Source organism: Prionailurus viverrinus, chromosome A2 (assembly GCF_022837055.1).
Source record: "Prionailurus viverrinus isolate Anna chromosome A2, UM_Priviv_1.0, whole genome shotgun sequence".
NCBI classification, from domain to species: domain Eukaryota; kingdom Metazoa; phylum Chordata; class Mammalia; order Carnivora; family Felidae; genus Prionailurus; species Prionailurus viverrinus.
In genome coordinates this window covers 141,343,533-141,357,566 of record NC_062562.1, presented here as the reverse complement: position 1 = coordinate 141,357,566, position 14,034 = coordinate 141,343,533, and the positions used below count along the sequence as shown (strand labels likewise).

The 14,034-nt window shown below is 39.7% G+C and overlaps 1 protein-coding gene across 5 annotated transcripts in view; it reads left to right on the top strand.

The window, feature by feature from the left end:
• The first annotated feature begins 5,801 nt into the window (after window positions 1-5,801).
• IQUB (IQ motif and ubiquitin domain containing) overlaps window positions 5,802-14,034 on the top strand; it is a 64,906-nt gene continuing 56,673 nt past the window's right edge. For 4 of the 5 annotated variants that reach the window (XM_047849007.1, XM_047849004.1, XM_047849008.1 and 1 more), the window contains exons 1-2: window positions 10,416-10,491; window positions 10,766-11,193. In XM_047849007.1, the coding sequence (XP_047704963.1) occupies window positions 10,770-11,193 (424 nt within the window). In that variant the 5' untranslated portion in view covers window positions 10,416-10,491; window positions 10,766-10,769. Of the gene's footprint in view, window positions 5,897-10,415; window positions 10,492-10,765; window positions 11,194-14,034 lie in introns of those variants that run through there. The other variant, XM_047849005.1, reaches the window with a different exon arrangement.

The following is a 14,034-nucleotide window of genomic DNA, read 5'->3' as shown; positions in this document are numbered from 1 at the left end:
ACACACACACACACACACTCCCTTTGTCTCAAAAATAAACATTAAAAAAAAAAGTGTAATCTTGCAAATTATCTCCATTTCTCCAGATAAGGAAACCAGAATGCAGTGTGAATAGTGCTCTCCTGCTATTGTACTCCATTGTAGGCTACGTGGGGACCTTGGAAAAACAGGTGAAGAGATGGTGTAAGAACATAACCAAGGTTGTGTAGCTAGTAAGATGTGGAGCTAAATTTTGAACCTAGACAGTCTTCCTCCAGAACTCGTGCTCTTAACCGTTATATTATTTTTTATGAACATTCTTGGGTTGTTACTCCTGCCTGTACTATGTGGACTTTCCAAAACAGGCTCCATCCTGCTTACTTGACTTGTTTTGTCAAAGTAACTATACAGAATAAATAGGAACAGAGGTAGTAAACTGGATTTCATTTTGTGCAAAAATCTTCATATGGATTATAGGTAGATCATGTTAATGGGGTAGGTATTTAAAAGGCATGGCTATGTTTATTTTTACATTTTTTACATTCATGTTTATTTTTACATTTACTAACTGCCATTCCAACTGCTCAGAGAACCTTACTGAACCTGATAGTTTTTTACTCCTATAAACTTCCAGATTAAGCTTTCCTGATCACTTTACAAATGATTCTATTTAAAGATCTTCAGTGTTGCTGAGTGGCTTCTAGACTAATTTTAGTAATTTTCAGAATGGCCTATTTCAAATCTCCCTAGGCCTCTCATATTTCATTCAGATTAATCATACACCACATACTTCAAAAGAAAAAGAAGCTTATCAGTTTGAGCCTTGCAAACAAAAAGATGGCAGCAAAGTTGACGCCCCCTTTCTTCTATCTGGGTACTGAGTGCAGAATATTCAAATTTCTCCCATTCTTTCCTTTGGGATGGAAATGATTTACATCTAGGATGACCGAATAATTTTTCATTCAGCCTGTAAATGATTTTGAAAGAAGAAGTGTTAATACTTCCATAAGGATGGGGTTCCGGGGTAGCTCGGTTGAGCATCTGACTCTTGATTTTGGCTCAGGTCATGATTCCAGGGTTGTGGGATCAAGACCTGCATTGGGCTTCGTGCTGAACGTGGAGCCTGCTTAATACTCTCTCTCTCTCTCTCTCTCTCTCTCTCTCTCTCTGTGTGTGTGTCTCTCTCCCCCACTCATGTTCTCTCTCTCTAAAAGAAAAAAATTCCATAACTATGACTGTCACGGGCAAACAGGGTATGTGGCGCCCACTGGAGTAAGGCTCAGTTTGGAGGGCCGCCTTCCTTTCTACCCCAGAAGTTGGAAAAGTAGTCTTACCTGAATAGAAATGACAGGATGTCAGCAGTGGCAGCCATTGTGAGCCACCAGGACTCAGGTTTCATTGTGTTTCCTCATTATCTGTTACTCTACTCCCTGCGCCCCTACCCCCCTCAGAATTGGGGGGATGGAAGAAAAGGGGTTTATCTTTGTCATTTCCTTTTCTAATCCTAAAGTGCAGTTACAGAAGTGAAGCTAATTGAGCTTTTCGCTGCAAGGCAGATTTATTTTCAAGCACAACGAGGATACTAGACAAAAGTGAAAGCAGTCTTCTGTCAAATGGAGATCAAGATTCTTAGGTAGCTGACTTTGGGACCTACTACAATGGGAAGGCTTGCTGTGTTGCCCTCGGAACTTGTCTCTACCTGATGCTTTAGCAGGCTTTTCAAACAGATACCCTTTGGGCCAGCTCTTCTAATTCCTTCTGCCCACCAGGATGGTATTCCAGATAGTCTGTGTTCTGTTTATCCAGGAACTCTCCCATGAAGTCTAAGAGATCAGTTCCACTGTTCTCAGAAGCTAAGGTCTTTAGGTCTTGCAGGACCTTGCTTCACACGTGCTCCAACTGCAGAGCAGACACCATCAGAGTTTGTATGCCACTTCCCAGTTCTTTACATCAGGCCCCAGTCATTGGAAGACAGATGGTACCCTCATGTTTTCTCTGTCAAAGGGAGGAAATCAACAATGTTCTGTATAAGAAAATTCCCACATACGGGCTAATACCAACCTTTGCCTTTCCCTTCCAGCCTCCGTGGTTACATAAACATTCCTATGCAAGTGTGTTGTGGGGTCTAGGGTAAAGTAGCAAACCGCTGAACATACCATGAGTATTTTCCAACAGGGTAGAATATTCTTTAAAACTCGGTACTTAACTAACGGGATTGCTGCCCATGCTACAATAATAGTAATACTACCTTTTTGAGAACAAAGTAAATGAAAAGGTAGACGTTTGGTTTAGACGAGGATCAAGAGGTTTATTTTTAATAGAATTCACAAAAAATCAAAGTGGGAATGTGATGTGTGATTTGAGTTATTGATGGGGACCGGAAAAGTTTATTTAAAAATGTTTATTTAGAGGGAATAAATCAAAACTCTAGTTAGTGAAGGAAAGTAGCTGACGATTGAGAAAAATAGTGAATTATAATAGGCTACCCCTAAATCCTAATGTCTTAACAACAGAAGTTTGTTTCTTGCTCATATTACAGGTCTAATGAGGGCTGACAGTTCTCGAAAGAGTCACTCAAGGGCTCTGAGCTGAGGATGATGCCATTTCAACACATGCTTCCATAGCCATAGGGCAGGAGATTTCTCATGATCTTCAAATATCATGTTTGTTTGTTTGCTTGCTTCCGGATGAACATTTTATGCACTTCTAAAGATAAACATTACTGTTTTATAACAATATTTCATTTTACTTTCTTTTTCTATCACTGGACAGCTGAGTCCTTTCCTCAGGGTAAAACAGATCTACAATCCCTACCTAAGTACCAGACTTCAAGAATGTTTGAATGGAAGCTTTTTTCATAATTCATTTGGAAGCAAAAGCTGACCTGAATTGGTCTTTATCTCACTTTAATGTGAATATGAATATATTTTTGTCACAGATTTAATGTATTTGATTCTGGACTACTTCCCCAGACCTACTGACAGTGTTACAGAATATACAGCATATGCTCATATTACCTTTCAAAAATCTGCAAAATCTGAATTCAAACACATTTCTCCCTTAAAGTTTCAGAAAAAAGTTTTCAGAAAAAAAAAAAAGCATATATACAGTTTCTTAACAAGCTCACAGAGGTATGGTCCAAACTTAATCCATATAAATAATTTCTAAAAGCATAATTTTCAGGTCCTTGGTTTTCTAAATTCTTCTAATATTTTTTTCTAATACATTCATTTATATCAAAATACATTTTGGCCTGGAGTAAACAATGAGAAATACTTTGAAATGTTTGATTTCATACAGCCACTAGGTGGCATCTTTGTAAAAATAGAAGCACATTAGGGGCGCCTGGGTGGCTCAGTCGGTTAAGCGTGGACTTCAGCTGATCTCACAGTTTGTGATCTCACAGTTCGTGAGTTCAAGCCCCATGTCGGGCTCTGTGCTGGTGGTTCAGAGCCCAAGGCTTGCTTCAGATTCTGTGTTTCCCTCTCTGCGCCCCTCCCCTGCTCACACTCTTTCTCTCTCTAAAAAATAAATAAACAAAAAAAAAATAAATAAAAGCACATTAAAAGACCTGTCTATTGTATAAATAAATACTGAGATAAGTAAAGGTGGATGTTTCACGAGAAATAAAGTTAAGTCATTTTGAGCAATAACTCCTGAGAAAATGCATAAGTTTATTGTGAAAAGTAAAATGTAAAATGAAATTTAAAAAATTACTTTTCCACTTTCAGAATTGAGATTCTTTTTCCTATTGGTTGTTTTCAGCCTGCATTTACATTTATTTTGTAGAACCAAACAACTATATGTTTGTGTGTATATTTGTGTGTGTATGTATATGTATGTATGTATGTGTGTGTATGTGTGTGATTTTGATGTGTAATAGCCATTCCCACCTGTAGAGACTAACTCAGAAACCCACCAATTTAAGTTAGGCTCATATATTTTAAGACAGTTGTGTAACATCATCTCCACAGCAAAGTATAAATAAAATATGAACGTATCATGGGTATCAGGTCACATTTAACACTGTGAAGTACTTCAAGTTTTCTATCACCAGGTTTTCCTTCCTCCATCTCCTGCCTCTATGCCTACACCTAACATGGAGGACAGCGAATGATAAATTTTAAAGAGACCCAGCACAGTGAGTGTTTAAAACCAATGGAATTCTCATTACTAGTAAAATTTAAGATACATTATGATTTTGGAGATGGCAATAGAAGAGTGGAAGAACTTGTTTACATATCTCCAATCACACCTGGTTTACCCATGAGAGACTAACCCTAGGGGTTATATGAATGCTTCCCCCTCTTTTCTCAGCTCTTTGTGAATATGTGGAATCATGAAGTGATTTAAACAAATTTGCTTTTATTTAAAACCATTATTAAAGCTGACTATATTTGAGAATATAATACATATTTTATATTGTTCTAGTAAGAAATTGTCATAAAATGGGATGAAGACATTGAGAAAAATGACATTGGACATTAAGAAGTTATTGGGGCGGGGCGCCTGGGTGGCGCAGTCGGTTAAGCGTCGGACTTCAGCCAGGTCACGATCTCGCGGTCCGTGAGTTCGAGACCCGCGTCAGGCTCTGGGCTGATGGCTCAGAGCCTGGAGCCTGTTTCTGATTCTGTGTCTCCCTCTCTCTCTGCCCCTACCCCGTTCATGCTCTGTCTCTCTCTGTCCCAAAAATAAATAAACGTTGAAAAAAAAAATTAAAAAAAAAAAAAAGAAGTTATTGGGGGGATGAGAATGTCATTTCAGTGGAACGGTATAAAGGACTGAAGACATTGAACATTATGAATGAAGAATGGACTTTTACTATCTACGACAAAATTTTTAATTTAATCAACTTTACGTGCCTTTTAACTATCAAAGTGTGTTAAACAACATAGAATAGTGGTTTAAAATTGAGGTCTGGAATCAGACTGTTTGGGTTTAATCCTGGCTCCCCACTAAACCTCTCTGAGCCTTAGTTTCCTCATTAAGTAAAACGAGGCTAATCACAATCCCTCTTTAATAAAAAACCTTGTAAGGATTAAATTAGAAATATATGTGAAGTGCTTAGTAACAAAATACTTAATAAGTATTAGCTATTATTATGAAGCTACGTAATATCTGTCACAACATTTGCAACAGGAATATAATTGATCCTTCCCCCAATAATATGTGCTGCTTTAAAAACCTTCTTCATTTAAAGAATTTACAGTGATAGAAAAAACCTTTATAATTCCGTGATTAACCAAAGCTTTGCTTCTCCTGACTTAAAAGAAGGAATAGCTCCTGTCTCCCTTTTCTCTTTGGCTACCAGGAAGCTAAGAGCCAAGTTCTAATATTTACAAAAGCAAGCAGGCACGCATTGTGTACAACAATCTTCCCCTGTCAAGGTCTTCACTCTCACTTTATATTTACATATACTTACATTACACATAATATATTACATACCATTTTTTAGATCTATAAGCCAAACTGCTTTCAGCATTTGGTTCGGAGAACTGTGCCCTGCCTCAAGTTTAAGCGAGAGTCTGGAGGGTAGCGGCCGATTCACTTTAGGACGTAGGTACCCAGCACAGAAAAACCCTGCCGCCCCTTTCTCCTCCTCGCCCCTGACTCCGCCCAGGTGCTGCTCAGATCCGGTTCAGGACCCGCTTCAGGTTCAGCTCCTCCCTTCGCCACACCCCCTCCTCCCGCCCCTCGCCCCTAGCTCCGCCCCTCTTCTTCCCTCCCCCGCTTTTCTTTCCAGCGCGGGCACCGCCTCTTCTCGCGTGAGCGGGGCGGGGCGGGGCGGGAGGAGGTGGCGCCGGGGCGGTTGCTAGGATATGGCCGGCAACACAGAATGTGGCGGGTGCGGACGCTGCTTCCTCTGAGAGATTTTTGAGAAACCTGTGCGACCCAAGTAGCTGCTTTTCTGAGTCAGGTAGGAGGACAGGTTCTGGCTGCCCTCCCTTGGCCCCACCCTCAGACCGGCCTTGAACCGGTGACAGGCGCTGAACTCCCAGAACTTTGTACGGGGCGCTGATCCCTCCTGGGCTCTGGGGACTGCTTGGCCGCTGGACACTGTTCCACCTTTGCTTCAGAAACCGTGCAAAGCATCCCATCTTTCTTAGTTCCTTTTCTGGCTCTGAATCTCAGGTTTGGGATTCGGAAGCAGCAAGCATTCGGAAGGGAGGTGTACCTCATCTTCCACCCGGAGTGCTTATCACGGTAGTAGTAGTAGTAGTAGGTAGGCATCCATGGGGACCATTTTGAGTCTTTTCTAAATAGAGGGCTTTCATGCTTTCCTCCTTGGCACTCTCCTCTCCACCCACGGTCTTTGCTGTACCTCTTAAAAAACGTAAAAATTAAACAGGTTTATTTGGGAGAAGGCAAAACTGGATCCCAGCCTTACTGGTTCCATCAATATTCTACATGTATCAGTGAAATCATGCAAACTGTAAGTGAAAGGGGGACATTTTTGTATGCAGTCATCATAGGGACTACTTTGGACAATGTTTTTAAAGATGAAAACATTTAAGTTTGGGTAGGTAAAGGTAAAAGTGATAAAAAGTTCAAACAGTAAAAAGACTGTGCAGTGAAAATCTGTTTTATGCTTCAAGGACCCGGCCTTAGGACAGTAGTGTGTTATTGAGACCATCTGGACTGGATTCCTGACCGAACCCAGTAACCCAGTAAAGGTCCTGTATAAACTCTTTAAGATTCTGGCTGGTGGGTCCAGAGATCTACTGTCTTGCAGCTGCCAAAGATAAGCCTTGTTTGTAAGTTCCCTTGCTTATTAAACTTGCCACCTACCATTCTGGAATGCTGCCTCTTTCTTTGGTTTCTCCTTGCGTTCCATGTATGGGGCTCAGTTTTGGATTTAACCCCGGGGGAACTCTAGAGGTTGTAAACCAGCAGCTTTGCTTTTTTACTTAATTGAATCGTAAAGTATGTAGCTTTTAGAATTGGCTTAGCATAGTTCATTTGAGATTTGCCCATGTTGTATCAATAGTTTATTCCTTTTTTTATTGATGAGTAGTATTCCATTTTATGAGTGTCTCATATGTGCAGCCATGCCTCAACTAAGGAACATTTGTGTTGTTTCCAGTCTTTGGTGATTAAGAATAAAGCCTTTATGGGGCGCCTTGGTGGCTCAGTCGGTTAAGCATCTGACTTCAGGTCAGGTCATGATCTCATGGTTTGTGGATTCCAGCCCCTTGTCAGACTCTGTGCTGACAGCTTGGAGCTCAGAGCCTGGGGCCTGCTTTGGATTCTGTGTCTCCCCCCACCCCCGCCACTGCTCTCTCTCTGCCCCTCTCTTGCTCACGCACTCTCTTTCTCCCAAAAGTAAACATTTAAAAAATCAAAAAAGAGGGGCGCCTGGGTGGCGCAGTCGGTTAAGCGTCCGACTTCAGCCAGGTCACGATCTCGTGGCCCGTGAGTTCGAGCCCCGCGTCGGGCTCTGGGCTGATGGCTCAGAGCCTGGAGCCTGTTTCCGATTCTGTGTCTCCCTCTCTCTCTGCCCCTCCCCCGTTCATGCTCTGTCTCTCTCTGTCCCAAAAATAAATAAACGTTGAAAAAAAAATTTTTAAAAAAAATCAAAAAAGAATAAAGCATTTATAGACTTTTGTATACAGATTTTGTAGGTGTGTAGTTTTTCATTCCCTCTGGGTAAAGGACACAGATTGCTGGGTCATATGATAAGCATATATTTAATTTTATAAGAAAACTGACAGTTATTTTAAGTGCCATACAATTTTCGTTTCCACCATCAAGGTATAAGAAGTCCACTTGTCTTCACACTCACTAGCACTTGCTATTGTTGGGCTAAAAATATGTATATATTTGAAGTTCCCTTTCTTTAATAACGAATGACATTGAGCATCTTCTCACGTGCTTGTTCTCAGGCCAGGGCTAGAATGAGGCAACTGGGTCCCAAACTTAGGAGGCATCTATTTTTAGGTGCACCTGCAACTATAGCACAGCGCGGGTGCTGCATTGCTCCTGTGCCGCTCTAGTCTTGACCCCGCTTATTTGTCTTCTGAAGGATATTCTTTGTTGACTTACCTGTTTAAATATTTTACTCATTTTTAAACTACTTTTCTTGTTGAGTTTTGAGAGTTCTCTATATATTCTGGTTACAAGTCCTTGATCAGATATGAGCTTTGGAAAAAATTGCCCCCCGGGCTATGGTTTGTTTTTTTATTCTTCTAGGTGTGTTTTTAGAAGAGCAAAAGTTCTTGATTTTGTTGTTATTGCTGTTTTACAAGAGGACATCTTGGCCATTTTAGCGGGGGGAGGATGACCCACCAGACGGAGACAAAAGCATTACCTCAGCCTCTCCGAAGGAATGGGAGGACTATGTTTGCCAGGAATCAGGGCTTCCTTATGAGACTCTTTCTAATCAGGCCATTATGCCCCCATTATGGGAGAAAATAACCAAAAGGAAGATTTTTTTTTTTGTAAGTGAGAGCCTAAAGAAGTTTCTTGAATGTTTTAAAAATTGAGCTTTTGTTCAGTTTTTTTTTTCTCATTTCACTTTTTCTCTTTATTGTTTTGGAATTTTAAACCTTTATCTCAGCTCTTTTATTGGTTGTACTTGAAATTCACCTATGCATATTTAATTTAACAAAGTCTAGGGTTAAGAATATCATATCCCTCAATTTTGTAAATAGTATAAGGATTTGAGAACAGCTCATGCTCATCTTTCCCTTCCTAATTACATATTACTATTGTCTAATATTTCAATTTTCTGTTATTTTGTGTTGACAGTATTTGTTTGGGGTTTACCCATATGTTTATAATTTATTTGTTCATCTCTCCTTTTGCACTTTGGACTTCGGTTGAGCCCATTTTCCTCCATCAAGTGTATCCTTTACAAGTCCTTAGAGTAGATACCTTGGTGGTAACTTATTTGTTAAGTGTTTCAAAAGATAATTTTGCTAAGTGCACAGTTTTAGGTTGATAGTTCTCTTCTTTTAAAAAAAATTTTTTTTTCAACGTTTATTTATTTTTGGGACAGAGAGAGACAGAGCATGAACGGGGGAGGGGCAGAGAGAGAGGGAGACACAGAATCGGAAACAGGCTCCAGGCTCTGAGCCATCAGCCCAGAGCCCGACACGGGGCTCGAACTCACGGACCGCGAGATCGTGACCTGGCTGAAGTCAGACGCTTAACCGATCTGCGCCACCCAGGCGCCCCAGATAGTTCTCTTCTTTTAATTAGTCCATTGTTGCCGTGGCTTCTATATTTCTGATGAGAAATCTACAGTGAGTTTACTTTTCTCCTTTGTATTAATGTTAGCAAATTAATGTAATCAAAACCGTAGATGATATGTACTTTATCACTGTATGCTTTCCAGACCTTCTCTGTTATTCTGTAATGTAATTACAACATATATGGCTTTGAATTGTGTTTATTTACCCTGTTAAGTGCATATTTATGTTATGCTTCTTGGGTCTTTGGATCCATATTTTTTATCAACTTTGTGAAATTCTCAGCCATTACCTTTAAAAATATCTTCTCTCTTCCATCTTTTTGTTTTCTCTGGGATTCCAATGTGACCTATACTAGATCAGGGGCTGGCAGACTCTGAAAAGGGCTTCTCAGGCCACGCGCAATCTCTGTTGCATATTCTTCGTTGTTTTTTGTTTTCAAGTACAAAACCATTCTCAGCTCACAGTAAGATCTACTTACCAGTAAAATAGGCTAGACTTTCTTTTTCTCTTTTGCATGGCCCTTAACCTCATACTTTTCATCTTCTTATCTCTTTGCAGCATTCTATATAAAATCTTTTTATTTATCTTCTAGTTTATTAATAATTCTCTCTTGAACTCTAATGCTATGTTCACTGAATTCCATAAGTATATATTTTTATTCCAGATATTCCATACTTTTGGAAATTTGTCATCTAGTAGACAGAGAACTTCACTGACTAACGTTTTTTTTTTTCTCTATAAGGATTTGTGCTTAACGTGTTAGCCCTCAACACAACTTTCCCATCTCACTACTGGTCCAAGTTCTAGTCTGCCCCCTGCTGGGCCACTTCTCCCATCCTCCCTTCCATCCTCCCTTCCATCCTTCCCTCCTGGCTGCCAGCTTTTTAAGGTAGGCTTCCTGCTCTGCTGGCTCTTCACTGCTCTGATTCAGCTCCTGCCCCTGCTGCCTGGCTGTTGGCTGCCCTAGGCCACCCTGGGCCCAAGCTCCTGGATGCTGTCATACTGTCTCCCAAGCCAAAGCTCTTGGTTGCTGTAGCTCAGGCCCTAGCCAGCTCCAAGATCCTCCCCACAGTTTGTTGATATGTTTGTTCTGGGGAACAGAGGTCATTGGAGACCTCTGCTACGATTTGTGAGAGCAAAGCTACTACAAAGAGTGTTTACTATCTGGGGTATGGTTGCTGTGGAGCCGGCAGAATCCTTGGAGCTTCTAATCAATTGTAACCTCAGAAGCGTAAATCCTGTGTTAAGTTGTGTTTAGAAAAAAAAACCTATTCAAATAAGGCCTTTCACAAGGCATTGTTCATTGACTAAGGAAGAGGTGACAATATGTTTTAAAATATTTTTAAATATGTTCTTGACAGTAGATCTTTCTCAAATTTATTGTGCTTTGAGGTCCTCTTTTGGTGTAATTTTTACTTTCTGTGTTGTTTTTATTAAAAATTCACCAGTGTTTTTACCTGATGCCATTGCTAAAATAATCAGTATTTTTAAAAAATAATGGGCAACATTACACTATGTATACCAGCAATGAATTTGATATTTGGTATAGAAATTTTTATGTGTAATAAATGTATTTATGTTTCTTGGTTCAGGAAAATGTCTGATCAGAAAGAAGAATTTGTTGCTCAGAATACTGTTAATGCATCAGAAGAAAATGATGATGCTTTTGAGACTATCAATATTCCGGTTCCCTCAGAAGAGCTTCCGGAGTCCGATCAAACTGAAGATAATGAATCTGAAGTAGAACTGTCTGGTGAGGGCCATGGCACACATGCTGAGGAGGAAAGTAGCCAGAGGTTACCAAGCCTGGAACCAAACGGCGAAGAACAACCTGTGGGAGAGGTTATGTTGCCCAAACACGCTTCATATTCTCCAAGACATTCTCCAAAGCACTATCGAACTGAATATGATAATGCAATGCTGCCAGCCAGAGGGTATTCTGGATCTCTGACACTTCTGAATAAAATAAAGGCCATAAAGGAATCTCTGAAAACATCAATGAAAGATTCCTTAGTAACAGGTATTACCTAGGGAAGATAGGATATTCTGTACCTCATGTCGAAGAACGTTTACTTTTTAAAATTTGTTTCTGTTTAAGGTTTGTTTTATATGTGATATTACATACTTTCCCTATCCCTGTCCCTTATCCACAAAACTTCTGTAGCTACTGCCACCGCATTGCTAACTATGTGTGAAGCTTCTCTATTGTGCAGGGTACTATTTTCCCTAAATAGATGAGCACTATTAAACTTTAAGTTGATGCTGATCTGTTTTTCCTAAGTGAAGTAGGTTTTTTAAATGTTTAGGGGCCTTGGAACATGGTGGACAAATTGTTGAGTATAACTGTCATTCTTTGACATGCCTCTTTGGAATTGATTCTTCATAGCTGGCAAGAAAGAGTTGGAATGGGACTTGACTCCAGAGAGCCTAGTTCCATCTCTAGTGGTCATTCCTCACATCTTGTTACTTTTACATATTTCTAGACTTCTGTTTAGTGTTAACTTTATATTTAGCTTCAGAAAAACTGTCATTGTCTTGCATTATAGGTTAATTTTAAAGGCATAATGTTGATGGCACGTAGGAGTCATTACTACGTGGTTAGTAACAAAGCCAAAGTGGAGTGGCAAGAAGGGGGCTGCACATAGAACCATCCTAGTTAGGTGATTCACTGATTGCTCCTCCTCTCTCTTGTCCATAAGTTTTGAAATTGTTCATCCATAGGGTGAAGAACATGGGCTATAATTTAACAATTAAATAGCAGCTTAGTTTGGCTGGTAAAATGTAGCTTTTGAATCCAGTGGGGGCAGTGTACCCTTGTGTGGCACGTCAATACAAGTAAAGAATGAGAAGGAGGAAGGAGAAGAAAGTAATCAAGCCCAATTATACGTAACTGAAGCTGTTATCCTTCAGTTTCATTATTCACAATAAATTTAGGCTCCATTTGTTTGTTTATTTATTTTTTAAAGTAATCTGTACGCCCAACGTGGGTCTTGAACTCATAACCCTGAAATCAAGAGTCGCGTGCTCTACCAGCTGAGCTAGCCAGGCACCCCTGGGCTCTATTTTTTGATATTTCTGTGATTTCCTGATACTTTAGCTTTTAACAAACACATAGTGATTAAGATAAAATTGTCTTGGTCCTGTACTTCCTGAGAGTCACAAATTCCTTCACATACCACTCCTTCCCAAAGCTTAGGAAGTCACTGCTATGAAAATTTTAAAATATATTAACCATAGAATTTTGAATCCATAAAACAGCTAAAATAGCCTTCTGATAATATCTGTGAAAGTGTTTTCTTTGTTGATAGCTGTGAAAACAAGTTTTAACAATCTCAACCTTAACATTGACAATACCTAGTTAAATTTCATTCTGAGATTTAAAAAAAAATTTTTTTTTAATGTTTATTTTTGAGAGATTGAGAGACAGAGTATCAGTGGGGGAGGAGCAGAGAGAGAGGGAGACGCCGAATCTGGAGCAGGCTCCAGACTCTGAGCTGTCAGCACAGAGCCTGACGTGGGGCTCGAACCCACGTACCATGAAATCATGACCTGAGCTGAAGTCAGACACTCAACCGACTGAGTCACCCAGGCGCCCCTCATTCTGAGATTATTAATAAATGTCTCATTTAGCTTTATGAAAATTGTCATGTGTCAGGCATCTAGAAGTATACAAAACTTTTTTGGCCTACAGTGTGCACTCTACCCTCCAACTTACTTATTACATCTTCTCCATTATAATTTAAAGTCTATAGATGTAAAAGAAGAACGTTTACCCCAGTATAATCAGCTTTTAAATACTATGTTTCCCTCCTATAATTTGTGAACAGATAATCATTTTATAATAAGTTTTTTGTTATCAACATGTGTCTTGATTTCCTATTTCATAGAATGTGTAATGAACCGTATAATGTCCATTTTTGTGAAAAGTAGATTTGTGTGCAGTTATTCTAGATGTTTGTAATGAACAGTGATTTCCTGCCTTGCATTTTGGCAATATAGACATAAATCAATTATGGGAGGAAGAATGGGGCACCTGGGCGGCTCAGTCAGTTAGGCGCCCAACTCTTGGTTTCAGCTCAGGTCATGATCTCGTGGTTTGTGAGTTCGAGGCTCACATTGGGCTCTGCACTGACAGTGTGGAGTCTACTTGAGATTCTCTTTCCCTCTTTCTGTACCTCCTCTGCTCACTTGTTCTCTCTCTCTCTCTCAAAATAAATACACATTTAAAAAATTATGGGAAGAGGAATGGATTTAGTATTAGACACCTTCTATTTTGAAATTTTCTTTATTGACTTTTCTTAACTTCATGAATAATCACTGATTTACTAATGCATGCTATCAATGTGTAATCAAAGTATGCACATTCATAAGTTCAGGGACACCCTCTAGGTCTTAGGGTCTCCCCTTCCAATACTCAGTACACAGAAATGCTTGAGTTTCTGAGATGCTCCTGTGTTTATATCTGAGTAATGTAATACCAGATACCAATACCAAATTAGTACCAAATAATACCAGTATAACACCAGATATTGGAAATCTTTAAAAGTAGTTTAGCTTTATTTCTTTCTTATTTCTTGTGGCATTTTGAGCAAAGAGGTAATCCTGAAAGTACATTGATCCTCATAGCAGAGACTGGAATAATGATCTGAACTTTTAAGCTAGAGTTGGGGGAGCAAGTATTGACTACTGATGCTAATTCTTGAGATTCTGAGTTAATTTTCAAAACCAAAACTGAATGTCACTTCTCATAGCATTTGAAAAGTAACTCTTATCATGGAGGTACAGTGGGGGAACATGGCAGAGGCAACCTGCATTCTATGTGGTTAAAAATTGTCCCATAATTTTCTATCTGCTTATGCAC